Source organism: Rhinoraja longicauda, chromosome 11 (genome assembly GCF_053455715.1).
Source record: "Rhinoraja longicauda isolate Sanriku21f chromosome 11, sRhiLon1.1, whole genome shotgun sequence".
NCBI lineage: Eukaryota > Metazoa > Chordata > Chondrichthyes > Rajiformes > Arhynchobatidae > Rhinoraja > Rhinoraja longicauda.
Window position 1 is genome coordinate 22,640,348 of NC_135963.1, and position 27,892 is coordinate 22,668,239.

The following is a 27,892-nucleotide window of genomic DNA, read 5'->3' on the forward strand; positions in this document are numbered from 1 at the left end:
AAACAAGATAAAACCATCTTATGGACCATGTATGCCTGTAATCCAAGAACCTGGTACCCTTTGCTGATCCATCTTTACCTTAATAGCAATAACATACTGGACTGACGGTTTTGTTACACCTGCACATATGTTTAAGTGTATTCTTTCAGAGTTTTATAGTGCTTTTATGCAAAGCCATTGACCTATAATGAACATTAGACCATCCTAATACAACACTAAGCAATCTCAATGGGTTTTCTGACCTGCTAATTCCATACTTAACAAATAGCAATCTGGACCATTGCCAATAAGACGAAAGAGTAGTCCATCGACAACACTGGTTATGTGATTACTCCTATGCCAACTATGATTGGCTATTATCATGCTACTCATTATATTTACAAGGAAAGACCACACAATGTACTTTGATGCCAAACAAAGGAGATGTAGCTGCATCTCGGTGGTGGAGGCATCATCTCTGCCAGATAAGGTGATGGAGGCAATAATATTTGCTATGAAACCGATGTTGTTAAAATAAATGAGATTTGATTTGACTGTTAATTTAACAGTTAATTTACCCATTAAACAATTAACAATTAGATCCAGCCTGATTTCACTTCTGTTAATTGATTTAATGAAGAGTGCTTATGAGCGAAGATACAAAGATCACAATATCTAGCTTATACAAGTGTGTGTCTGAGAGCACGTGCAGTCTCATCAATGTACCTGCTGGGTGACTTAACTTAAATGAAGAAACATCTGAAAATAACTGCTTGAGATTAGACAGAGAATTAGCATTTCCATAGTGATGTTAGGGTATCTCCAAGAACAAAATATGTCTTAAAAACTGTTGAACTATAGAGAAAAGTATAATTTATACTGGACTATAAAAAAGTCCACAAAATGAATTTATTTTCCTCAGATAGACATAAATGCTGGCGTAACTCAGCGGGTCAGACAGCATCTCTCGAGAAAAATAATAGGTGGCGTTTCAGGTCGAAACAAAACATCACCTATTCCTTTTCTCCAGAGATGCTCTCTGACCCGGTGAGTTATTCCAGCATTTTGTGTTCATCTCCGGTATAAACCAGCATCTGCAGTTCCTTCCTACACAAATTATTTTCCTAAATGAATACCAATTTTACATTGCTCATAGATGTTTATGTTTTCCAGTGCTTACAGTGAATAGTTCCATCTATTCATTTTGGCTCTACTCACCCTGAACTGCTGGTGGTCATAGCGGTCATGGATGACAATAAAACGGAGATCAAAGCGCTTGCACAGGTCAAAGAGATGGTCTGTTTCTGCTTTGGTCCATCCATCATCATGTAGACACAACTGATATTCTTGCTCTGAGTATACAGGCACCAGAACAGCCTATAGGTTGCAAAGACATTTACTTTTGAACTTTCCTCAATAAAAAATAAGCTGGATATAAATTTGTGGAATTTCTGGACAGCTGCAATTCCAATCCTTTCATGTCTGGATAACTGGAAGATTCATTTTTATAGTCTATTTCAATTGTCCTTAAAAATTGATGAGGATCTAACTGTGATCACTTACAGTTGATGAATAGGTTACAGGTATTCATATCATATCATATCATATATATACTTTGCGGAAACAGGCTTTTTCGGCCCACCAAGTCTGCGCCGCCCAGCGATCCCCACACATTAACACTATCCTACACCCACTAGGGACAATTTTTTACATTTACCCAGCCAATTAACCTACAAACCTGTACGTCTTTGGAGTGTGGGAGGAAATCGAAGATCTCGGAGAAAACCCACGCAGGTCACGGGGAGAATGTACAAACTCCTTACAGTGCAGCACCCGTAGTCAGGATCGAACCTGAGTCTCCGGCGCTGCATTCGCTGTAAAGCAGCAACTCTACCGCTGCGCTACCGTGCCGCCCTACGGTAATACGGTAATACCGTACCGTATTAATTTAGAAATGTTTTTTATTTGGTTTGAGGTGCAGAAAAGATTCAGAAGAATGATTTATTTGATTAATAGATATGGCATGAAAACAGGCCCCTCGGGTCACCGAATCCACGTCAACCGTCAATACCTATTCACACCAGTCCTCTGTTATCCCACTTTCCCATCCACTCTCTGCGCACCAGGGGTAATTAATAGAGGCCAATTAACCTACTGATCTGCATGCCTGTGGCAAGAAACTGTGCATCCGGGGAAGCCCACTGTCACAGGGCGAACAAGCAAACTCCTTATAAACAGCACCCGAGCTCAGAATCAAACCCGGGTCTCAATGCTGTGAGGCAAATAATGGTGACTGTTACAGGGACTGCAGGGCTTAGGTTGGATGGAGAGGCTGGATAGGCTACGGCTATTTTTCCTGGAGAATAGGGGGCGGAGGAGAGACCTTACAGAGGTACAGAAAATCAAGAGGGGTGTAGAGAAGATGGATGGTCACAGGCTTTTTTCCAGGATAGAGTCTAAAGCTACAGCGCAAAGAAATAATTAAAAAGGACCTGAGGGGCAGGTTTTTCACATGGAGGATGGTGGGTATCTGGAACAAGCAGCCAGAGGAAGCTGTGGACCTGGATACAATTACAATGTTTAAAATACTTTGGACGTACATGGATAGAAAAGGTACACAGGGATATGGGCCAACCACAGGCAAATGGGCCTATCTCTGATGGACATCTTGGTCTTCATGGACAAGTTGGGCGGAATGACCTGGTTCTGTGATATGAAGCTATGGCACTGTAACCAATGTTGGGCTAATGTTCCCAATATTGGGGTAGTCCAGAACAAGGGGCCACAGTTTAAGAATAAGGGGTAGACCATTTAGAACTGAGATGAGGAAAAACTTTTTCAGTCAGAGAGTTGTGAATCTGTGGAATTCTCTGCCTCAGAAGGCAGTGGAGGCCAATTCTCTGAATGCATTCAAGAGAGAGCTGGATAGAGCTCTTAAGGATAGCGGAGTCAGGGGATATGGGGAGAAGGCAGGAACGGGGTACCAATTGAGAATGATCAGCCATGATCACATTGAATGGCGGTGCTGGCTCGAAAGGCCGAATGGCCTCCTCCTGCACCTATTGTCTATTGTAACTCTAAATGTGCAATCTGACCAAGCATACATTAAAACTAGAATACAACAGGCAGAAAAACATATCATTCCCATCATATCTAGTCAATCCAGTACAATTTCCAGAAAACAATAAAACAATATGCACTTGCACAAATGATAGACCGTTTTGTTTCCAATTTCTTTGATTACATTTCTGTATTTTACCTTATTAAACCGAGCAAATGGGTAATCTTTGCCTTCATCTGCCAAACGTCTCCAATGATAAAATATTGCACCATCCTTCCTGGCAGGGTTGGCGAAAGGCATCCACTTCCATGGTCGTACCTTCTTACAGCCAAGCTTTGCCTTAACAGTCCTGTAACCTTGGGTTGTGTCACTTGGAAGCAATGGAGGGGCATCTCTGTTCACAACAAAGAAAGAAAGCTACATGTGACATGCCAATTTTCTGTTAATAAAAGTTACTTCTAGTTTATATGACTGGAATTCAGTCCTTTTCATCAACCTTCAAACAACAAAATGAAATATTCAATATATATATATATATTTTTTTAAATTTTGACATGTCTAATTTATTTGTCAGTTTATTCTTGAACTAGAGCCAATGCCTCACAGCACCAGAGACCCAGATTCAATCCTGACCTCAGGTGCTAACTATGTGAAGTTTGCATATTCTTCCCATGACTTTGCGAGTTTTTTCTGGGTGCTCCGGTTTCCTCCCACATCCCAAAGATATGCAGATTTATAGGTTAATTGGCTTCTGCAAATTTGTTCCCAGTGTGTTAGAAGTGGATGTGAAAGTGGGATAAAACAGAATCAGTGTGAATGAGTGATCAATTGTCGGTGTGGGGTGTGGACTCGATGGGGCAAAGTGCCTGTTTCTATGCTGTGAAATAAATCTCAAGCTTATCAACATTGAGACTGTTGAGTGGTCAAGATGTTATCAACATACTTGGAAATAGGTTTGGAGTTAGACCAGGGAGTTACATTGTCAGGGAATGATAACCAGAGCAAATTGGGAAGGGGCAGTTCATATAAGCCACGAGTCTACAAGATAGTGAAGTCAGAGTAGAGCAAAATTGATGAGATAAAACTAATAAAAAGAAGATATGTGGAAGACAGTTCACACTATGTTAGTCAACACCAGGATTTTTACTGGGGTCAGTGAAAATGAAAATGAGATAACAACAAAATTCTGTTTACTTGCATGTACATGAATGTCAGGAAATTCACATTAGTCAGGAAATGGTGTTGGATAGACTGATGGGACTGAAGACAGATAAATCCCCAGGGCCTGCATCCCAGTGTACTCAAAGAGGTGGCTCTAGAAATCGTGGACACATGGGTGATCATTTCCCAATGTTCTATAGATTCTGGATTGGTTCCTGTGGATTGGAGGGTAGCTAATGTTATCCCACTTTTTAAGAAAGGAGAGAGAAAGCAGGGAATTATAGACCAATTAGCCTGACATCCGTGGTGGGGAAGATGCTGGAGTCGGTTATCAAAGATGAAATAGCGGCGCATTTGGATAGCAGTAACAGGATCGGTCCAAGTCAGCATGGATTTACAAAGGGGAAATCATGCTTGACAAATCTTCTGGAATTTTTTGAGGATGTAACAAGTAAAATGGATAAGGGAGAGCCAGTGGATGGATGTAGTGGACCTGGACTTTCAGAAAGCCTTTGATATGTTCCACACAGGAGATTAGTGGGCAAAATTAGAGCACATGGTATTGACATGGATAGAAAATTGGTTGGCAGACAGGAAACAAAGAATAGGGATTAACGTGCAAGCAGATTAGTGGGGTGCCGCAAGGCTCGGTGCTGGGACCGCAGCTATTTACAATATACATTAATGATTTAGATGAAGGAATTAAAAGTAACATTAACAAATTTGCAGATGACACAAAGCTGAGTGGCCGTGTGAACTGAACAAAGGATGCTATAAGAATGCAGGGTGACTTGGGTAGGTTGGGTGAGTGGGCAGATGCATGGCAGATGCAGTATAATGTGGATAAATGTGAGGTTATCCACTTTGGTGGCAAGAACGGAAAGGCAGATTATTATCTGAATGGTGTCAGGTTAGGAAAAGGGGAAGTACAACAAGACCTGGGTGTCCTAGTTCATCAGTCACTGAAAGTAAGCAAGCAGGTACGACAGGCAGTGAAGAAAGCTAGTGACATATTGACCTTCATAACGAGAGAAGTTGAGTATAGGAGCAAAGAGGTCCTTCTGCAGTTGTACAGGGCCCTGGTGAGACCACACCTGGAGTATTGTGTGCAGTTTTGGTCTCCTAATTTGAGGAAGGACATGCTTGCTATTGAGGGAGTGCAGCATAGGTTCACAAGGTTAATTCCCGGGATGGCGGGACTGTCATACAATGGAGAATGGAGCGACTGGGCTTGTATTCACTGGAATTTAGAAGGATGAGAGGGGAATTATTGAAACATATAAAATTATTAAGGGATTGGACACATTAGATGCAGGAAACATGTTCCCGATGTTGGGGGAGTCCAAAACCAGGGGCCAGTTTAAGAATAAGGGGTAGGCCATTTAGAACTGAGATAAGGAAAAGCTTTTTCACACAGAGAGTTGTGAATTTGTGGAATTCTCTGCCTCAGAAGGCAGTGGAGGGTGATTCACTGGATGCATTCAAAAGAGAGTTAGATAGAGCTCTCAGGGCTAGCGGAATCAAGGGGTATGGGGAGAAGGCAGGAACAGTGTACTGATTGTGGATGATCAGCCATGATCACATTGAATGGCGGTGCTGGCTCGAAGGGCCGAATGGCCTACTCCTGCACCTGTTGTCTCTGTATCTATGTTTCCATGGATGTAGCAAATCAGATTGGTGAACTCTGAGCACAGATAACCATGAATATTTAGTGGCTACAACAGAAATTTAGCTTGAAAAGGGACCGGACTGAGCAGTAAAAGAATGTTGGAGAAACCCAGCAGACCAGGCAGCATCCATGCTGAAGAACCATCCTGGCCCGACCAGAAAAGTTGCCTATTTCCCTCCATAGATGCTGCCCGATCCACCAAGTTCCTCCAGCACTTTGTCTTTTGCTCAAAATTCTAGCACGTGCAGTCTCTTGTGTCTCCAAGCTGAACATTAAATATTCTTGAAACCAAAACATTCAGGAAGAATAGGGAAAGAAAGAAGAGGGGTAAAAACATTGCTTAAGGAGACTATTACAGGATTGGAAGAAAGTTGGATTAAATCACAATTTGCAAAAAAAACCCCCACTATGGATGAATAAAGAGATACAGGATAGTGAAGCAAAACAAAAATCACACATATGAAAGTGCTGGGTTGCAAGTGCCTGTTAAAAAGGGCTGATTACAAAAGAAGACAGGAAGTGAAAAGTTAAAATAAAAGAGACTAATAGATTATTTTCAAAATGGGGAGAGAATCCAGAAATCAGAGGTGTAAAGGGACTTGGGAGTGTTGGCGCAGGATTCCCAAAAAGTTAATCTGCAAGTCAAATCAGTAGTAAAGAAGTAAAGCAAACGCAATGCTAACATTTATTTTGAGAGGGCTTATATACAAAAACAGGGATGTAATGCTGAGGCTCTATAAGGCCATCATATGTCAACCTACTAATCCCTGGGATCATTCTTGTAAATCTGCTCTGGACCCTCTCCAGAACCAGTACAACCTTCCTCAGATATGTTGCCCAAAATTGCTCACAATATTCCAAATATGGCCTGACCAGCCTGGTCATATTTGACATAGGTTGACATATGATGAGCGTTTTTACAGCACTGAGCCTATATTTGCTGGAGTTTAGAAGAATGAGGGGGGGGGGGGTGGGACCTCATTGAAACATACAGAATAGTGAAAGGCTTGGATAGAGTGGATATGGAGAGGATGTTTCCACTAGTGGGAAAGTCTAGGACTAGAGGTCATATCCTTAGAATTAAAGAACATTCTTTTAGGAAGGAGATGATGAGGAATTTCTTTAGTTAGAGGATGGTGAATCTGTGGAATTCTTTGCCACAGAAGGCTGTGGAGGCAGTCAGTGGATATATTTAAGGCAGAGATAGATAGATTCTTGATTAGTACGAGTGTCAGAGGTTGTGGGGAGAAGGCAGGAGAATGGAATCAGGAGGGAGAGATAGATCAGCCATGATTGAATGGCGGAATAGATGATGAACCAAATGGCCTAATTCTACTCCTATCTCATGATCTAATAGAATAGATGAGAAGAAATCAATCATCAATATAAATGGCAATCTGGAAGTATTCTATTAGCTTTCAAAAGGTAAAGGGATGGTCCTTGGAGGAGTGGTGCTATTGAGGTTGATACATGGTGACTTGTACCTCAATGCTGAGAGCATCGTCAAGGTTCTAAATGATTTCTTTGCAACAGTCATCACCAGGGAAAAGGGTGCTTTCAAAATAATGAGGGAAGTGATACATTACAACATCGAAATATTAGGAGAGGCGATTGAACTTTAAGTACGTAAATCAGCAGGACTGGATGGGTGCATCTTATGATTTTGAGGTAAGTATACTAGGAATTGGAGGGATACAAATCATAATTTTCCAATGCTCTTTGAATATGGGGGGAGGGGAAGTCTGAAGAAGGGTCTCAACCCAAAACGTCACCCATTCCTTCTCTCCAGAGATGTTGCCTGTCCCATTGAGTTACTCCAGCATTTTGTGTCTATCTTCTGGGAAGTCTGAAGCAGACAGGTGGTTAGCAAATGTTATTCCTTCATTCCAAAAAGGGAGTAAGAGTATGCCTAAAGACTGCAGACTAGTCAGATTAACCTCAGTGGTGGGAAAGCTTTTCAAAAAATTAAAATGTGACACCAATAAGAATTACCTGAAGGAAAATGATTAATTGAGACAAAGCAGCAGGGATCTGCTAAGAGCAAATTATGTTTAAACAATTTGACATCTTTCTAATAAACTGCACTACTCAATGAAAATTGATAGGCACGTTGAGAAAACAGTTAATCAGAAATACAAATTCGGACTTTATTAACGAAGGCATAGAGTACAATGGTCGGGATGCTATGCTGCACCTTCATAAAGGACAAGGTCACTGATATAAAATAAAAGGGTAAAGAATGAAGAGCAACATGAAGGAAAAACATCTGTAGCATGTGGTTGGATTCTGGAGTGCACTACCTGTAGAAGTGGTGGAGGCAGGTTCCATTGGGAATTGAATAAAAGTATAGTGAAGAAAAATTAGCAAAGCACCAAAGAAATGGTTTGTGGGTAGAACTAAAGAGTTGTTCTAGTACAGAGCCATCATGGACATAATGAGCTGAATGACCTTTGTGCTATAACCAATCTACCAATCTCAGATTCTCTAATTCTCCACGTGGTACTGCTATCAATATTTATTGTGGATCTCTAAACAGTCGAATGTAAATAAGGAATAGGAAGCCAATAATTAATCCTCTAGGGATTCCAATATTAGTTGCTGAATAGAGACAGTTAGTGCCAACTATGCAAGTCCCACTGGACGAGACAACAATGGAGTGGTACTAAAATAAAATGGAGTAGCTAACCAACTTTACAGGATGAATAAAGTACTTTGTTCTTGATTTATGATTTTGATTAGAGCTGGCATTGCTGTTGCAGTATCTTCACTAGAGACTACCAATGAGTTAAAGTATTTAATTGTTTCACAAATATGAAAATAAATGCTCAAGGTTCCAGCATCATTCCTTTCTACTAAATCAATTAACATTTGTTGTTCATGAAAACCCACACTTCATTAAAAGTGCAATGTATTATTATCTAAAAGGGCCTGTTCCACTTAGGCGATTTTTTAGGCAACTGTCATAGTCGTAGCAGGTCGCCAAAAAATCGGCGACTGGACCCCCCCCCATGACAATGTCTATGACAAGCTACAACAACCTACCAGCTAGTTGACGTCAAGCTACCCACAACCGGCGACCCAATCGTCGCGAGTAGGACGTCCACCTGCGACCGCACCTACGACCACATAGGCGACATCCTACGACAACCAAAGTCAACCTACGTCCACCCGTAGCTACGGCCATGTCGGGGACAACTGAAGACAACTGGACAATTCACTTCATTTTCGCCTCCGGATTTGTCTCCGGTTGACGTAGGTAGTCGCCAATGGAATTCACCAGTCAGCACCGGCAACAACCTATGTCACCTGGAAACAACCTACGACAGCACTTACGTCAGACCCACTGTCGGCAAAAAAAATTCAACATTCTGAAAATTCAGCAGCGACCAGAAAGACGCTACGACTCTTTGGAGACTACTCACGACCATACAGGCAACACCCTGGCAACCATGTGGTGACAGCCTAATCGCCTGTAGTCACCTAAAAAATCGTCTAAGTGGGACAGGGGTTTAAGGGAAAACAGTACAGCTCTCAGCAAGACAGTAAACGATAAACTAGTTGCAACTTACCCCATCACAAAACCATTCAGATGTCAATGATTTCATATGTAACAGTACAAAATCACTATGTACCACTCAAAAAATAAACTCTTAGACCTGAACTAGTGGCTTGATCATGACCTAAGCCCGCCTTCAGCTTTCCTTACGATTGTCTTGATTAGTCTTGGTATGCTATTTGTACTTGCCCCTTAATGCTGTGATTCATTTTCACCAAAGAGAGAAAATACTGATAAAAAGGAAGGTGACAAATTGAACAATAGCACTGGAAGCAGATTTACAATTACAAATACAAACACAAATACAATTGCTTTATTGTCATTCAAAAATAAATTTGAATGAAATGTCATTGCCATGCAGTCATGACAGTAAAGAACACAAGGCACACAATTACATAAGTTAACATAGACAACCAAAGCAGTAACTCCTCCAGGCACCCCCTCACTGTGATGGAAGACAAAAAAAGTATTATCTCCTCCTTTGATCTTCTCCCGCGGTCAGGCAGTCAAACTGCTACTTCGAGGCGATCGAGGCTCCCGATTTTTTGAAGCCCCCGCCAGGGGATGGAAGTTCCCGTGGCCAAGCCGTGCAAGGCGATGAAGGTCCTGCGAACGGGTCGATCGAGCCTTGCGATTCGGGGCGGTCGAAGCTGCTACGGCTGGAGCTCCTGAAAGCAGGATGCCAGCCAGGGACCTGTGAGCTCCTGATGTTGCGGTCCACAGAGCCTGCGGCCGTAGCCTCCGAAGGTAGAGTCGCAGTCGCCACCACAGCCTCCGAAGGTCGGCCAGCTCAGAGATGGTAAGTCCAGGCCCTGCGACCGGAGCCTTCAAGGTCGATCCAGCGAAGGCCACCAACTCCACATTGTTAGGCGAACAGAGATACGACATTGAAAAGGGTCGCATCTCTGTTGAGGAAGAGATTTTTAAAAAGGTTTCCCGCACCCCCCACATATACACAGCTAAAAACTGGCTACGTACATCTAACACTAACAAATAGACAAAGAAGAAGAAAGACAAACAGACTGCCGGCTAGTAGTATTGGAGGGAAAAAAACATAAATTAATATCATCAGGTTGATCTTAAAAGAATCAAAAAGTTAAGGACTTTAAAAATAGAAGGGACAAGTAAGGAAATCCACCAAACCAGGATAGTTCCATTAATTCTGTAAGGAAAACTCCTTGGAAGTGAATGGAGATCAATGGAATTGAGTTTTGGAAACATTATGGAAATGAGATGTGCCTCTATTACAACATACTAATCCAAATGAAACTTTAGATATCAGTGATTGACAACAGTTCTGTCATAATTGAACCAGTAGATAGATATTGCCTGGCAAGCTACCTGCTTTTCTGGGGGCAGGGTTTGTTGTTGTGACCCCCATGTGATCTCATTCTTTTTGCAAAAGGTCCCATTGTTTCTCACAAGGGATTGACCCAGCTCTAAAAACATGTTCCTACTGGAGAAACTTGTTAACAAATTTGAATTTTACCTTGTGGTTAGCAATAAACACAAATGGCTTACCATCAAACCTAATTTCTGAGCCAACATTTCCTAATCACAGCACAGAGCTTTTCCTAAAGTTCAGAAAAAATCTTCACTTCATTAAATATATTGCTATAATTATTGCGGTTACCAGATTGAAATCATGAATGGTAACAAACCAAATCAAACCAAGTGGATGAAATTCCTTCAAATATTTCATGTAGCAGAATAGCTGAGTATGTATCACCATCTTGTGGCCACAACATAAACTACATTTGCAATTTATTTATTTCACTTTTTGCGGTCTAGGCTTCTCTAGCAAGGCCAGCATTTATTGTCCTCCTCTACATGCCCAAATCACATTACTGAACTGCTGCTATCTTTTTGGTCAAAGTATTGTCACAGTACAGTTAAGGTAAAAGTTTCAAGATTTAGATATGGTAGTGATGAAAAAAACTAAGATGCATTGACAAGTCGGTATACTGCACAATATTTTCATTTTTTTTCCAAAGACCCAACAATTCCACGCCGACCAGCTATCCCCCCGCACACTAACACTATTCGACACACACTAGGGACAATTTACAATTTACCAAAGCCAATTAACCTACAAACCTGTGCGTCTTTGGAGTGTGGGAGGAAACCGGAGCAGCAGAGAAAGCCAACGCAGGTCAACGGGAGAACGTACAAACTCCGTAAAGACAGCACCCGTGGTCAGGATCGAACCCGGGAAAGGCAGCAACTCTACCACTGTGCCACTGTGCAAATATAGAAAGCAACTTGCAGATCGTGGAGTTCCCATGAGTCTGCTGCCCTGATCCAGATTCTGAACTACTCTTATAGTAACATTATTTATGTAGCTAGTCCGGTAGCTACAGGATCACCTAGAATGTGGTCATGTCACCTGGAATGTTGGTGGTGGGGGACTTGGCAATGATAATGCCAATAAATATCAAATGCAGATGACTAGATTCTCACTTGTTTTATTATCACTGCCTTGCACTACAAATGGTATTTGCCACCTATCAGTCCATACATAAATATTGACCAGTCTTGCTGCATACAGGAATGAACTGCTTCATTTGGTGACGTTTCAAATGGAAAAGAATAAGTTGCATTCAACAGCAAACATCCTCAAGCAAGGATCCTTTAGAACTTTTGATGGAAGGTCATTAATAAAAGTTACCCCCCCCCCCCCATGTAATTGTCTTGAGGAATACCTGCTAATGCCCTGGGACTGGGATGATTGATGTCCAATGACCACAATCATCTTCCTTTGTGAGTGGAATGACTTCAACCATAAGAAAGTTTTCCCCTTGATGTCACAATCAATCAACTACTGTTTTGATGTCAAGAGAAGGTGCTCTCATCTGACTTCTGGAATTCAAGCTTTTGTCCACATTCAGACCAAGGGACTAAGGTGGACTGAAGCCAGGTTATCCAGGTAAAACCCAAACTGGGCATCAGTGAGCAGATTAGTGCTGAGTAAGTGTAACCTGATAACCCAGTTGACAAAACGTTCCATCTCTTTGCAATAATTGTGAGCTGACCGATTGAGTGGTATTTAGCCAGATTGTATTTTAAACTGTTTTCTTTGAACTGGAAGTATGTTATTTTTCCCAATGAAGAGATTCCAGTGGTGAACTGTAATGGAACATCAGAAGACACAACTTGTTCTGGAGCACAGGCCCTCAGTACTAAAATGTTGTCTGGTCCTACAGTCTTTACCATATCCAGTGTGCAATTTCTTAATATCACATGGAGTTCATCAAATTGGCTGAAGATTGGTTTCTATGAAGGTTATTACCTCAAGCAGAAGTTAAAACGAATCAGCAACTTGACAATCCTGACTGAACTGGATTGCAAATGTTCCAATCTTGAATTTAACACTCAAATGCCAAATCCCACCATCACTGATTGTAAAGCTGCCTTTGGAGGGTCCTTCTCTTGTTAGCTGTTTAATTTTCCGCCACCATTCATAAATAAGTGATACGACTCCAGAACTTTGATCTGTTCCATTCAAAGATCACAAGCTGTTTGTTCCATGCAGTTTTTGTTGCTTGCAGCACTTGACTGAATGTGGTATCAGGGAACTCTAGTAAAACTTAAGTCATTGATTGCCTGGAGAAAACATTCCCAATGATTTAAGAGTCATCTTCAACCAAATGAAGATGGTTGTGGTCGTTGAAAGTCTAATTTTCCCTCCCCTTGTTTGTCACTGCAGTAGTTCCTCAGGGCAGTATTCTAGGCCCCTATCACCTGAAGCTGTTCCACCAATGATATCCTTTCCATCAAAAGGTGAGAGACAGGGATGCTGAATATAAAACAGAAAGTCAGAATTAATTGTATAATTTTCTGGTATTGGATGCCACTGGGATCACTGCTGAGCCTCAACAATTTACCATCTGTATTAATGACTTGAATGAAAGCACTGTGTACCTTAGCCACGTCTGCTGATAATACAAACGTAGGTGGGTTATCAAATTGTCAGGAAGACAAAGTTGCAAAGGTATATAGGTTAAGTTATATACTTAACTAAAAGTGGCAGTTAGAGTATATTGGAGGAAAAAGTAAGATTATTCACTTTGGAAGGATTAATAAAATGAAGTGAGATGGTAAAATAATGCAGTACAAGGGATCTAGGCATACATTGGCATGCAGCTACAGCAAATAATTAGAAAGGTGAATACAATGTTTGCCTTTATTGCAAAGAGTATGGAAATCAAAAGTAAGGAGCTTTTTGCAACTTAGAAATGTTCTACAGATACTCAGTGATACCAGAGAGGCAACAGGCCATCCTGGAATCACCACTCTTAACCACTAAAACACCTGTATGCTCCTCTAATAATCAAATCCCCTAATTAGTATTGGTCTCCATTCTTCTCCTCCCTCCCTATAAAGCTAAGCCACCAAGATGCTGTGGTTTTGAGTGGTGTTATTCGCCAGGGACATGTTGTTTCCATTAGGTTTCAGAACCAAATACGGGTTAGAAAATAAAATACATCAGGGATCTCTCTGCATCATTCCTGTGACTTTCTTTTCTTTTAAATTTACACTTTCATCTTTATTGCTTTTATACATACACAAATAAAACACACATATAACAACAAAACTTACAACAGTGCAGCAGGGGGTTCAGTTTACAATTAATGATGCGGTATACAGAACTATTTTCTTATCACAACATTTTCCAATAACTTACATTATTGTCAATAAAATTATACAGTGTTTATGTCTTTATTTCTATACCTAATCCATTTTTCCCATTTTCTGTTAAACTCGTCTTCTTTCACTCTTAAGAGAATATGTCATTTTCTCCATCACAAATATTTCCTGTACTATGTCTAACCATTGTCTAAGTCTGGGTGTGTCCGCGACAAGCCAGTTTCTTGTAATGGCCTTTCTGCCAGCTGGAAGTAGGATTTTAACCAAGTAATGATCTTCCTTCAGCACCACTGTAGTTATATTACCCAGGTATAAAATGGAACACTTCTTGGAGACTATATATCATAATACCTCCTTTAATACTGATTCACTTTTCCAAAAATGGTTCTATTTTTGGACAACACCAGAAGATATGTGCATGATTTGCGTCTGTATGGCCACATTGCCTCCAGCATTTTTGTTGCTTTAGAATGTGCTTGCTTTTTATGTTAGGCGTAATAAAGAAACGAATCAAATTTTTCCATTTAAATTCTCTCCATTTTTGTGAATTAGTGGATGTCTATAGTGTTACACACATATGATGCCATTCTTCTTCTGAGATTATGATGTTCAATTCCTTTTCCCACTTAAATTTTACATAAAATGTAGTTTTAGGTTGACATTCCATTAAACTATGATAAAGTTTAGAAATAATCCTTGATGTTTTTTGATGATATGCATTGACTATCACCTCTACCACTGGATTCTTTTCTTCTGGTGCCTCCCTTTTTACTTTTTTTGTTGTAATATTCTCTCAGTTGGAGGTATCTAAACAAGTCATGGTTCCGAAGTGCAAATCTGTCCTTCAAATCTTGAAAACTTCTTAGGTCTCCATTTTCAGTAACAGTACAAAATGCAGTCATTCCTTTTTTCATCCACTCTTTAAATGTTGAATCATACATCCCTGGTTTAAATTCACTATCCAAAGCTATCCATCTTAACACTTTTTGTCCTTTATTCAATTTAAGTTGTCAGGTAAGAGTGAACCAGGTTTCTAAAGTAAATAACGTTATTGGATCGATTATACTCCTGATATGTCCAGGAAGCGCTTTTTCTCCCAAGAGTGTTTGGATGCGGAAGTCAGGGATATATGTCTCAATCTCTTTCCACCTAGCTATGTAGCTAACCTCACACCAATTAATTAGTGGTCGAAGTTGGGCTGCATAGAAATATATCCTAAAATTTGGAAGTGCCAAAAGTTCCACCTTTGTCCTTTGGCAACTGGAGTGTAGTGTATCAAACTCTGGCCTTCATCCCTCCCCAAATAAATCTAGATATTCTTTTATCCCATTCTGTGAATTGTTTTAGTGGTACCTCTATTGGCAGAGATTGAAACAAGTACAATAGCTTTGGCAAAATATTCATTTTCACCACATTTATCTTACTACTAAAACCCATTGGGTAGGAGGACCATCTTTCTATATCCTTTATGTTTTGGTTGATGTGATTATAATTGGCCCCATACAACATTGATATATTGTTCGTTATATATACCCCTAGGTATTTGATTGATTTTGAATCCCATTTAATATTATACTTTTGCTTGGTTTCTTCTGGAGGAGCACAATTAAATAGGAAGATTTGAGTTTTTGAAATATTCAATTTATATCCTGTGACTTTCAGTCTGAAGAAGGATCTCGACCCGAAACCTCACCCATTCCTTCTCTCCAGAGATGCTGCCTGTCCCGCTGAGTTACTCCAGCTTTTTGTGTCTATCTAGGGATCTCCTAAACTACCTGACTCCCCTTTTTTGCTCTCTGTCAGTTACCCATTCCCACTTTCTTGAGATGCGAGGTGACCACTTCTAAAATCTGCTATCCAAAAAGCACTTTTATCTCACAGGTGGACCAGCTGTTGCTCAAGCAACAAAACCTCAAATTTCTTGTTGACAGCACTTCCTGCAATGTGGTCATCGCGGTCATAAAAGCTTCTCGGATAGTTCCTGCACAGTTCAATTTGTGCATTCAACAGGTAATTTTATATTCCTCGTTCAGTTTATAAAAATCAGAATCGTTTAAATTATTTATTCCTTTATAATCTTTATAAGTATTTTTACTTATGTTCTGCAACACATACTCAATTTTACTTTCAGAATGTTTTACCTTTCACTTTCTCTTCCGATCAAATTGCAACAATGCATTACTTCTACTCTAAAGTTTGCTCCACAACATTAAGATGATCTTTGATCATTTGTTTTATCTTTTGATAATTTGATAATTTGATCTTTTGATAATTTGTTTGGAAGAAAATATTCAAAGTAATAATTTCAAATAGATCCATAAACTGTCAATATAATCCATAAGGGGTAAAATAGCACTGCAATGCAGCTTTTCAGCCACAGGAGGCTGCTATAATACTGAAGTTCAGCATTCTTTAAAAGTACAACCATAAAACCATAAAAAGTGAGCAATGATAAAAGCATGAAAGTTCATTTGCTTTAACTTACTTTTTGTCAGAATAAAGTAGAGCATAAACTTCTCTGTGCATTCCCTCTGGTCTCTTAAAAGTGAGCGTTTCTGCTGATTTCTTTGACTTTTTCTAAACATAAAGAGTTAGTGTTATCTATTATCTTCAGCATTATGGAATGCAGTGATGGAAAAAAGTTGATGTATTTAAAAGTATACAAAAGTGAGATAATCACAAAGTATAAAAGATAACTAGAGGAGGAAAATTGGTTCATTATATATACTTGCAAATTTCATTCAGTACGTTAGCTTCTTTAGAGGGACTCAGAATATTGTGGTGAAAATGCTGGAAACAACTCACCAAGCTAACTCTTCCACAAATGCTGCCTGACCTGAGCAGTATCTCTGCATTTCCAGTACCTACAGATTTTTTGGTTTATCTTTCAATGTTCATTCTGGCTTGCAAAAGGACAACTCTTTTTCTACCATCTCAATTTTTTAATTTAAAAAAAAACTAAAATATTAAAATATTCTTGTAATTTTCATTTCTGCTGAAGTTGAAAAGTTACTTATTTTACCTTAAGGAACACCTCAATTATCTTTATGACGGCTCTGTGGATTTATATATTGATTAGCCATAACTTTAATATTCATTCCATGGCAAATTAGCTGACCTGAGGCATAAAGGAATAATAACTGGCATAACAACCCCAAATTTGGAAGTGAATAAGTAACATTCATTGATATCTCTTGAACATGCTCATGAATTTAATAAATAGATGATTTGACATGACTGCGATATCCCATGAGAGTTTGCAAATGAACACATTGTCTGAGCATCAGTACCCTGCAGAAGAGCTTGATCTCAACTTGGTCTCCTTGCACTGGTTCAATACCTAGCTCTATCAAGTCCTCGTGGTAGCTGCGACGCAAAACTACCCCACATTAAAATAATCTAAGTTGTAACCTCGACACATAATATAAATTTGCCTCCTGGAATGTCAGGGATATCATAAACAATGCCAACTGTTACAGATTTGAACACTGCCCTGCAATCATAGTTTCAGCTGCTTTGACACTGACATGTGAGAAATGAGAGGCAGGAGATAGTCAAATGGACGTGGATACACCTTCTGAAACAAGAACGTTTGAAGAGCCCCGTTCCTGCCTTCACCATCTATAATGAGCTAGAGCATCATCTCAGTAGCTTCCCTTGCAGAAATATCAGACACATTCAGCTCTGTAAAACTGAAGGATCACACTTTGATCATCAAAGGTATCACAAAATGCTGGAGTAACTCAGCAGGTCAGGCAGCATCGAGGAGAGAGGGAATGGGTGACGTTTTGGGTCGAGACCCTTCTTCAGACTGAAACATCACCCATTCCATCTCTCCTAGATGCTGCCTGACCTGCTGAGTTACTCCAGCATTTTGTAATACCTTCGATTTATACCAGCAACTGCAGTTATTTTCCTACACTTTGGTCATCAGTGCATCTGTACCAGGAAGCCTTAGATAAGCCCAAAGAGGACCTACATCGAGCTTAGAAAAATAAAATCTGATCCTCATCCTAAAGGGAGACAAACTGATCCTCTGGAGCAACAGTCTGTCTGTCCCTTCCAAATTTATTGTTTTTTTAGTATGCGTTAAGTGTATGTTTTTGTGTTCTTTAGCTTGTTTTATGTTGGGGCTGGGAGGGGGGAGTTGGGGGAAACTTTTTTTAATTTCTTACCTCGACGGAGATGCGATTTCTTTCTGTATCGTATCTCCATCCGCACTGCAGCCTAACATCGTGGAGCTGGCGGCCTCTTACTGGAGACCGACTTCGGAAGCTCCAACCGTGGGAGCCTGCGGACTTGCCATCGTGGAGCTTGCGATCCCTGTCGGGGATCGACCTCGGAGCCCCAACTGCGGGAGCCTGCGGGAGCCTGCGGACTTTAACATCGTGGAGCTTGAGGTCCCTGGTTAGAGATTGACTTCGGGACCTCCAAGTCGCAGGAGCTTCGACCGCCCCGATCACTGGAGCTTCGATCGCCGTGACGCGGTACCTTCAACCGCTCTGACTGCGGATGGTTCGACAGCCCCGGCCGCGGGAGAATAAAGAGGAAGTAGATTGGACTTTATTGCCTTCCATCACAGTGAGGGATGTGGGGAATCTGCTGTGGTGGATGTTAATGTTAACTTTTATGTAGTTGTGTGTCTTGGTGCTTTTTTTAAAAAAAGTATGGCCGTACGGTAATTCAAGTTTCACTGTGACTTAATGGGTACATGTGACAATAAACTGACCTTAGGAGGATGGGAAGAAATGCAACTCTCTAGCAAGAAGGGGCCAATTCCAACCAAATGGTCCGTGCCATGGCTTTATCCCCGTTCCTTCAAATGGACAAGCACAAAACCACAAGGCAACAACCCTTTCAGAGTTGTAAATCTGTGGAATTCACTGCCTCAGAAAGCAGTGGAGGCCAATTCTCTGAATGCATTCAAGAGAGAGCTAGATAGAGCTCTTAAGGATAGCGGAGTCAGGGGTATGGGAAGAAGGCAGGAACGGGGTACTGATTGAGAATGATCAGCCATGATCACATTGAATGGTGGTGCTGGCTCGAAGGGCCGAATGGCCAACTCCTGCACCTATTGAAATTTCTTTTTTTTTTTAAACAAAAAAAACCCCAGTTCAAATTCTGGCACCCGTTACTTTTTGTCATTGTCCAAATGAAGACTCGTGAAGATGTCCGCACTATATTGTTGTGACAAGTACTGATGATTGCTGAACTGACCGCTGCCTAATTCCCTAATATCTCCATCAATAGTATTCCAAAACATCTATGTCAAAGGAAGTATTACCCCAAAAGGATTAATGCAAAGCTCAAAGATAAACCATCAATATCATCCCACAATAGCAATTCTTTGTAGCCCAGAAGCCAGAGTGCCCACAGGTTATATGCTGCCTTGAAGTCGACCATGAAGAGACACTCTGTTGATCTAGTTTGATAAGAATAGGAAGAGGAAATCAAGTGAGCTCACCACAAACATAAGAGCCAATTTACCTTAAACATATGCATTCACAGACTGGAAGATCCACCTATACTCAAGGGGATAAATCTCTACAGGCACCTGAAAGTGGTGGCTTGGCAAAAAAACCATGATAAAAAATAATAGACGATGAATAGAGAAAGTACAGGAAGCTCGGCAACTCAATGACAGCCACGTGTACTGATTCTTCAGTCCAATCAAAACCATCTGCAGCAAAACACCTCTTGCAAAATCCTGAGAAACATGGATCACTTTTCATATCTCAGGATATGAAATTTACCACATGGAGAGCCATGATGAGGACGATTTCCTCAGAGATTGAGAAGCTGTCTGAATCCCTGCTGAAGTTCTAAAGCTTGGTGGTAACAGTCACAAACTCACAATTTCATTATCCACATCTCGGAGATGCCATAATCAGGATCAACTTCAAAATTGGAGACAAGACCAACCGTCTTGTTCTAGTGGCTGAAAATCGGTGTGGATACTGTCCTTCTGTAGCAGTGTACATGAACTTCATTGCACGATAACTCCAAGGAAAATTCACTAAGCAGTGTCGAGTGCTCATTCTCAAAACTAATTAAAGCCTCTGACAATCTCTTGAAAGGGATGGTTGTGCAATCTCCAGTAGAAATTATTTTCCACTTTACGTTTGCTCCTTGCTGCCATTTTACTGCAAGCCACAATCTTGATGAAAAGGTGTTTTTCAGAGCTAATATCAGTGAAGACCAGAGCCAAACAAGCTGCATCATTGGCCCAACACTTTTTTTAAATTATTTTTCATTGCAAATTTGTCCCTCACCTCAAATAAACTTCTCAGCGATCTGCAGAACTGATGGGAAACTCTTTAACCTACAGGAACTACATTCCAGAAAATGATTGGGGCAGATCCAATTGTAAGGGAGATGGAAATGCAAAAGTGCAGATTTATTTACCAAACTAATTATTTGATTCAAGCTTACAGGGATTTTGATCTTTAAAGTTAGCATTTTCTTGTTAATTTCCTCCCCTTTTCACATTTTGTTGATTGGCTCCTTGTTATTTATACTTAATATTTATACTTAAAGATACATAAATCAATAGTCAGTCAACGGTCAATCAGCAGTTGATAATATGGAGAATAAACATCAGTCGAGTATAAATATTAAAACAAAGCTAACTGTACCTTATCCGAGTTAATAATATCCTTTTTACTGATGGGCGTGTTTTCAGAATCGCCACCGCCCAGCTCCAGGATATCACGAACATCTGCCCCGGTAGACATTTTTGTGTACCTGTAGAAATTCAAAGAAGAAATTTACGAACAAGATTAACAAGTACAACCATTAGTAATTACAATTAGAATTTTGTCACTTGAACGCGAGATCTAAATTCTAGTACTGACAAACATTTGATTTTCGCAACTCTAAATCAAACCCCAAAATACTATATTAAAATACTAGATTCTATTCTTATATCTGTGTTAAGATATGTCCATAACATTCTCATTAAATTCTAATGGCACTTCTTTCCATCACTCTTAACTTGTATGCCACTGATAGACTGAATTCTTGAAAGCCATTCTAATCCACCGCATTTTGCAATCAGCTCTTTCAGAATTCTGCAGTGCATCACAAAATTAACTTGTGTGTCTTTCTTTGTTCATCATGCAACACTTCAAGTTTAAAATTCTCACTCTGGTGTTTAAATTTCTTCTGGTGTCATTCCATTCTATCACTCTAATCTCTTTCAACTAAACCCTCCCACGACTATGTTTCATGACTTTTGCCTGCTGTGCATCACCAACCTACCACCCACCACTACCGGAATCTCTTTTATGAATCCTCTACCTATTCACCCATGCATGATCCAAACTTCCTTCCTCATCCAGCACAACCCTCTGTTCCTTTCATTTTCACATGCATTTTAATGGAAGCCAAATCACTATGTTAACTTTTCACCTCCCTACTCGTGGTCGCAAGTATTTCATTCTCACATCTGGAAAAAAAATTTAAAATTATTTCTTGATAATGGTCTTGCGTTGATTGAGAATAAGAGCTCCAAAAGGTTGAGTGCGTAGACCAGACACAGCCTGCAGCAGTGGAGCAATTAACAACAAATCTGTTGACTCTGTATACTTTCACAATGTACTACTGTTGTACACTTGTACTGTATCCGAGATGCTCATCTAAGATGCATCTAAGTGCTTATGTATAGTAATACGCAGTGAACTGGAAATAAAAATGAATTTTACTGTACCTCAGTGCATGTGACAAATAAAGTACCATTGAACCAATGAGACTGCATTATGCTTGTAGTGAAAACGATAACTTGCTGCCTGTGAGCTGGATAACAGAATCAGACATACTGTGCAGGAAAAGCCACAGAGTCAGCCATACAACACAGAAACAGGCCATTGGCTCAACTTGTACATGGCGATCAAAATGCCCATCTGTATTAGTCACATTTACCTGTATTTGACCCATATCCCTCTAAACCTTTCCTATCCATGTACTTGTCCACTTCTTTTTAATGTGGTTATTGTACTTTCTCTGGCAGCTCATTCCATATACATACCACCCTCTCTGTGAAAATGTTTCCTGCCACATTGCTATTAAATCTATCCCTTCTCTCCTTAAACCTATGGCTTTAAGGTTCCTCTGCCTTGGGGTAAAAAGACTATGTATTCATTCTATCTCTGCCCTTTGGCCGATGACAACACTCTAGGTTTCTCAAAAGAACAATTCAATTAATCTCAATTCCCTGTTCTCTATGTTGTTAAATGCTTTTTTTCTACATCACTATCTAATTTCCCCAATGCTAGTTTCTAATGAATTTGTTTTTAACACTCTCACATTCAACATATCCTCCTCCTGGTCTTTGCTAATCACCTAAAATCAATTATTTCTGGTATTGATAACCATCCAACTTACTTTATCAAACCCTCAATAACATGGAGAGATATTAAAACTCCCATATTCCTCTTTGCTCTAAAAAAGAAACCTAAATTTCATAATATCAGTAACCTCAATGTGATTTAGAGCTATGCAACTTTTTTGAAATGCAGTTATTGTTCCAATGTAGGAATAAACAGCCAATTTGCATTCAGCAAGAAACCAAAAATAACATGATAATGATTAAAATATCTGCTTTAGTGATGTTGAGTGAAGGAAAAATACAGGCCAAAATACCAAATAATCCCCCTGCAAAATGATTTCCTCTTCCTGGGACTTGCATTAATATCATTTGAAAAGATGGTATCTCCAATATTATTGGACAAAATACAACGGAAATGATCCAAACACCATTTTTTTAAAATAAAAGTTCTTTACTACTTTCTTACTTTTATAATCTATGCCTTTTGCAAACCTCATGATTTTCTTTGATCTTTAAATAACTTTATCAACTGAATTCCCATTTTCAATCACCTGTGTACACACAGCTTAGAGATCTTGTACACCCCTTTATTTTTTTCTCTACTTGGTTTATTTGTCTTTCTTCATTCTTTGTTCCAATTGTTTCATGTTGTATTTCTGTGCGGTATATTTGCTCTGCCTTGTGACCACTCATTTCAAACTGTCTATATTCTTCCATCATTATAAAGGGCCACTTTAATTTTAAAAAGAGGTTCAAAGAAGATTAACAATTGCAGAGTAGTAGGTGGTACAATTAGCAAACGTGAGGAAATTATTTTAATATAAGTTTTATCTTTTCATTCTCAGCCCCATTCTCCCTGAGGATATGATGTTGGGCCATCTCCTTGAACTGTTGCAATCCTTCTAATATTTAATTTTCCTTCAATATTGTTAGGTACAAACTTTCTGGGTATTATAAGTACATTTGTGCTAAAGGGATAGGGAAAGTAGGGGTGGGACAACCAAGAGATTAAGGATACAAGCTTATAGAGTTTATTGAAGAATTGACATATTTCTAAGTAATTTGCTTCAGATTCCACAGTTCGTGGATTTTGGGATTGCAGAACCATTAGAAGGAGTTATTACTAGTAAACCACAAAGGTATTCAATTTCCTATTTTTAAAACTAGATTTGTGTAAAGCTTAGTTTAATTAGAAGTCTTTCATGTGGAACTAAGCTTTCAAGTGCCAGCTACTTAATCTATTTTGTCTTCAAAAGAAGTCAAGGTGTTTTTTTTTTTGTCAGAAAGGATCTCTTCCTTCCAAATCCATGATACATAGTTCTTATTAAATTAATGTTATACGGGTGTTCAGGATAATTCATTTTTGATGGAATATTATGCAAAACCTTAGAAGGTGTATACCACCAATTTTATCTCCATTACTTATGAAGTGTTAGCAGTTTACATAATTTTCCCATTTAAAATGAAATCTTATTTATAGTTTCCATTTATACAATAAACCACTTTAAAAGCCATTCACTTATATCCAAAAATAAGTTAAGTACTCAATTCCAATCGTAAGTTATTTTTGAAAATATTGTAACTGGAGCTCAAATCTCTTGTCATTGAAGCGTAAATTCTTCACTCTTGTAAACTCTTGTAAGAATACATCAAAAGTGCAGATATACAGGAACAGGGACACCACTCCCTCCATTCTGGTCCTTCTGCAGTAAACCCTAATTATAACAGACCATAACGGTGGTGAGAGGTATCTGTTATTGTTGATGACTGCAGATGATGGTTAATAGACAAAAGGACACAGTGCTGGAGTAATTCAGTGGGTCAGGATCTCTGGAGAACATGGATAGATGACATCGGGACCCATCCTCAGACTGATTCAGTTGGCTGAGTTACTCCAGCACTTTATGTTGTTTCACTTTAAAACTAGGCGCCAATGCCACTGGTCTGCACAAGTGAGCCCTTCTTCACCGGTTCACACAGCTGTTGTTGTGACTCACATTGTAGCCCCCCACAAAACACACTTTCTTCAAGTCGCTGCCAACGACAGGACGTGCTCGTTCACCAGGGGCCTTCCTCCCCTCTCATCAGTGAGCCCTTATTCACCGGTTCATGTGGCTGTTGTTGCAGATCATATTGTAGCCCGACAGGACGCGTTTCCTTCAGGCCGCTGCTACCGACAGGACTTGCTCGGTCACCGTGGGGCTCCCTCCCCTCTCACCCGTCACTTTGTCTGCTCTCCCGACACAACTTCCTCCTCCTCCTCCTTCTCCCCTGCATTTGCCAACTTCTTCCAAGGTGGAGCATGTCAGCGATTCCGGGTGAGGAGGTGGCAGTGGAAGGAGGAAGAGACTGAGTGGGCAGAGTGATGTGAGGAGGATGGGGAGGTGGTGGAGGGGATGGGAGGCCGATTAGACAAAGCAATGGCCAACAGAATGAAGAGGTAGCTGGTGAGATGAGAGAGAGCTCCACAGTGACCAAATGTCCTGTCGTTGGCAGCAACCTGAAGAAAGCTCTGTACCAGAGACTACAACATGAGCCGCAACAACAGGCCCATCAACTGGATGGACCATGCTGTGAATAAAGAAGGACTCGCACCTTGCAAGCCGCATGTAGCATCGGAGGTTGGGGCTGGGGAGGCAGTGCGAGACGGGGGTGGGTCGGCAGATCTGTCTGCTCCAAACCAAAATCCGTTATAAAGGAATCCGTTAAAATGAGGGTTTACTGTATTTCAATTAGTTTCATATCAGGAACAAAAATTGTATCATGTTATCTTAATTGATAATATTGTCTGAAAGATAAACTTGTAATTATACCTCAGAATGTGTAAAATTATTTTATAGCTTTTTACATAACCTCCCCACTCACCCCCTACATTACCACCACCCTCTCCCCCAATCCAACCAGAAATTGTCAATCTACACACAAGTCCACAAAAGAACATGTCTTGGTTTGGATTTTTCAGGCCCTTACCTTTTGCATCCCCCACAGACTCCTCTGTCAAGCTTCTCAAGTTTGCAGATGACACAACCCTGATTGGACTGATCCAGGATGGGGAGGAATCTGCCTACAGATAGTAAGTGACACAGCTGGCGTCCTGGTGCCATCGCAACAACCTGGAGCTCAATGCCATTAAGACGGTGGAATTGATTGTAGACTTTAGGAGAGCTCCCCCTCCCCTCCCTCCATTCACCATCAACAACACCACAGCCACATCTGTGGAGTCATTTAAGTTCCTTGGAACCATCATCTCCAAGGACCTTAAATGGGGGGCCACCATCAACTCCACAGTCAGAAAGGCCCAACGGAGGATGTACTTCCCGCGGCAGCTGAGAAAACACAATCTGCCACAGGCAATGATGGTTCAATTCTATACTGCTATCATTGAGTCTGTCTTCACCTTCACCTTCTCCATCATGGTCTGGTTTGGCTCAGCCACCAAGCACGACATCCGGAGGCTGCAGCGCATCATTCGATCAGCTGAGAAGGTTGTTGGCTGCAACCACCCCCCCCCCCCCCCCCCACACCCATTGATGAATTGTACACTGCAAGGGCCAGGAAGAGAGCGGGTAAGATCATCTCTTACCCCTCTCACCCTGCCCACAAACTCTTTGAAGCACTTCCCTCTGGAAGGCGACTCCGGACTGTCAAAGCCGCCACAACCAGACATAAAAACAACTTTTTTTCACGAGCAGTAGCTCTACTCAACAGCCAAAAGTCTGTAGCCTCCTTGTGCTCAGATATTTTATTTCATTCTTCATGTTTAAACTATGTTTTATTTTTAATTGTCTACTGTATATCGTGTTGTTACTTGCGAGCAAAGCACCAAGGCAAATTCCTTGTATGTACACATATTTGGCTACTAAAATTTATTTAATTCAATTGAGGACTACTGGGACAAACCCAACCTCAAACTGCCAAGCGCCGCAGCTTCAAAACCCTGCATACCTCTGTCACCACTTTCACGGAACTCTGTACCTGCACCCCTCGGTTGCTTTATTCTACAGCACTCCAAAAAACTCTACTATTTATGCCCGTTCTGCCCTGGTTTGTCGCAACAAAATGAAACACCTTGCATTTATATGACTGATCACCTACATCTTTGAAGGCACTCTGAAGCATTCTTGGCCAGCTGCAGGAGGCACCCTGTGGCATGACAGCTGTCAAAGGTGAAGAATAGCATTCACAGATCGATGTCAAGGAGGCATTGGAATGGTCGAGTTGGCTTTGGGCTGCTGCGACCTCTGAAGCAGCCTGGAACTCCATTAGATCAGGCACTTCTCCAAGAGTCCGAGAGCAGACATTATCTACAGAGACACAGAATGGCGAAGCAGAGGTGGAGGACATCGACACGTCATCTGACAAGGGCGACCCCTGCAAGTCTGACCCAGTGCCGCCATCAAGACAACTGGCCTTAATAGCCGAGTTCATACTATAATTTTTTTTATTTAATTTTGGACTTGAAGGGTACAAGATTGCACCTAAAATATAGCAATGTTTTATTATGCTATTTACTGACTCAGTGTGGTCTACCTCTTATATTTCATGCTCTTATATTTAGCGTGATTGTGCCTAATTTATAGTAGGATTATCACTGAACTGTATGCAAAAAAAGAATTTTACTGTACACGTGATAATAAAGTACCATTGAACCATTAAATTGTATCAGCCATTCCCGAGTCCGTTAAACCATTGATCAAGATCTGATTGTAATCGTACATAATCTCCTTTACTATTCAGTATATCACCAATTTTAGTAACATTAGCAAACTTAGCTAATTTTAGCAAACTTACTCAAAATGCCAAAAACAAACTGCTGGAGGAACTCAACGGGTCTGCAACCATCTGTGGAAGGAAATGGACACACGCAGTTTAGGTCAAGACCCATCTTCAAACTGAGTCTGAAGAAGGATGCGAGCCTAAACATTGTCTGTCCATTTCCTTCCACAGATGCTATTTGACCTGCTGAGTTCCTCCTGCAGTTTGTTTTTGGCATTTTGAGTAAGTTTGCTAAAATTTTTGCTAATGACTATAGAGTGATTGCACGGCAGGCGAGGTCACGGCCCCTGACCCGTACTGTTGCCACGTAACGCTACTGGAGGGCACACCGTGCACTGCAGTTCAATGTTGCGGCCGCACTTTGTTGCAGCTCGGTTTCACCCAGCCTCTCCCATCAGCGCGCCTCCAGCTCCCTCCCAGTGCTCCAAGCGTCCCGACACCTCTCGCCGTTCCTTCGCTCCTCCAGGCTCCTCCACTGCTCGGCGCCTCGTTTCCTGCGGTTCTTCAGCCCCTCGCCGCTCCTGCTGGCCTTCCAGTCCTTCTCCCCGCTCGCCCTCTCCGTCAGCCTGGGTCCGCTTCCACTTGACCGGCGCTCAACACCTGGAGGTTGAGGCCGCCGAGCAGAGCCGTGGCCTGGTCCTCCTCCTCGGTTCCCAGAGCCCGGCGCAGCTCTCGCTGCTGCTCAGTCTCCGCCGCCGATTAGCCTCTCCCCGGTCC

At 40.9% G+C, this 27,892-nt stretch overlaps 1 protein-coding gene across 4 annotated transcripts in view; it reads right to left on the reverse strand.

Moving 5' to 3' along the window:
* Nucleotides 1-27,892, reverse strand: part of dmap1 (DNA methyltransferase 1 associated protein 1) — a 60,366-nt gene that overhangs the window by 31,108 nt on the left and 1,366 nt on the right. For 3 of the 4 annotated variants that reach the window (XM_078407947.1, XM_078407948.1, XM_078407949.1), the window contains exons 2-5: nucleotides 20,709-20,817; nucleotides 16,559-16,650; nucleotides 3,239-3,434; nucleotides 1,198-1,356 (exon numbers count right to left, since the gene is read on the reverse strand). In XM_078407947.1, the coding sequence (XP_078264073.1) occupies nucleotides 1,198-1,356; nucleotides 3,239-3,434; nucleotides 16,559-16,650; nucleotides 20,709-20,807 (546 nt within the window). In that variant the 5' untranslated portion in view covers nucleotides 20,808-20,817. Of the gene's footprint in view, nucleotides 1-1,197; nucleotides 1,357-3,238; nucleotides 3,435-12,128; nucleotides 12,703-16,558; nucleotides 16,651-20,708; nucleotides 20,818-27,892 lie in introns of those variants that run through there. The other variant, XM_078407950.1, reaches the window with a different exon arrangement.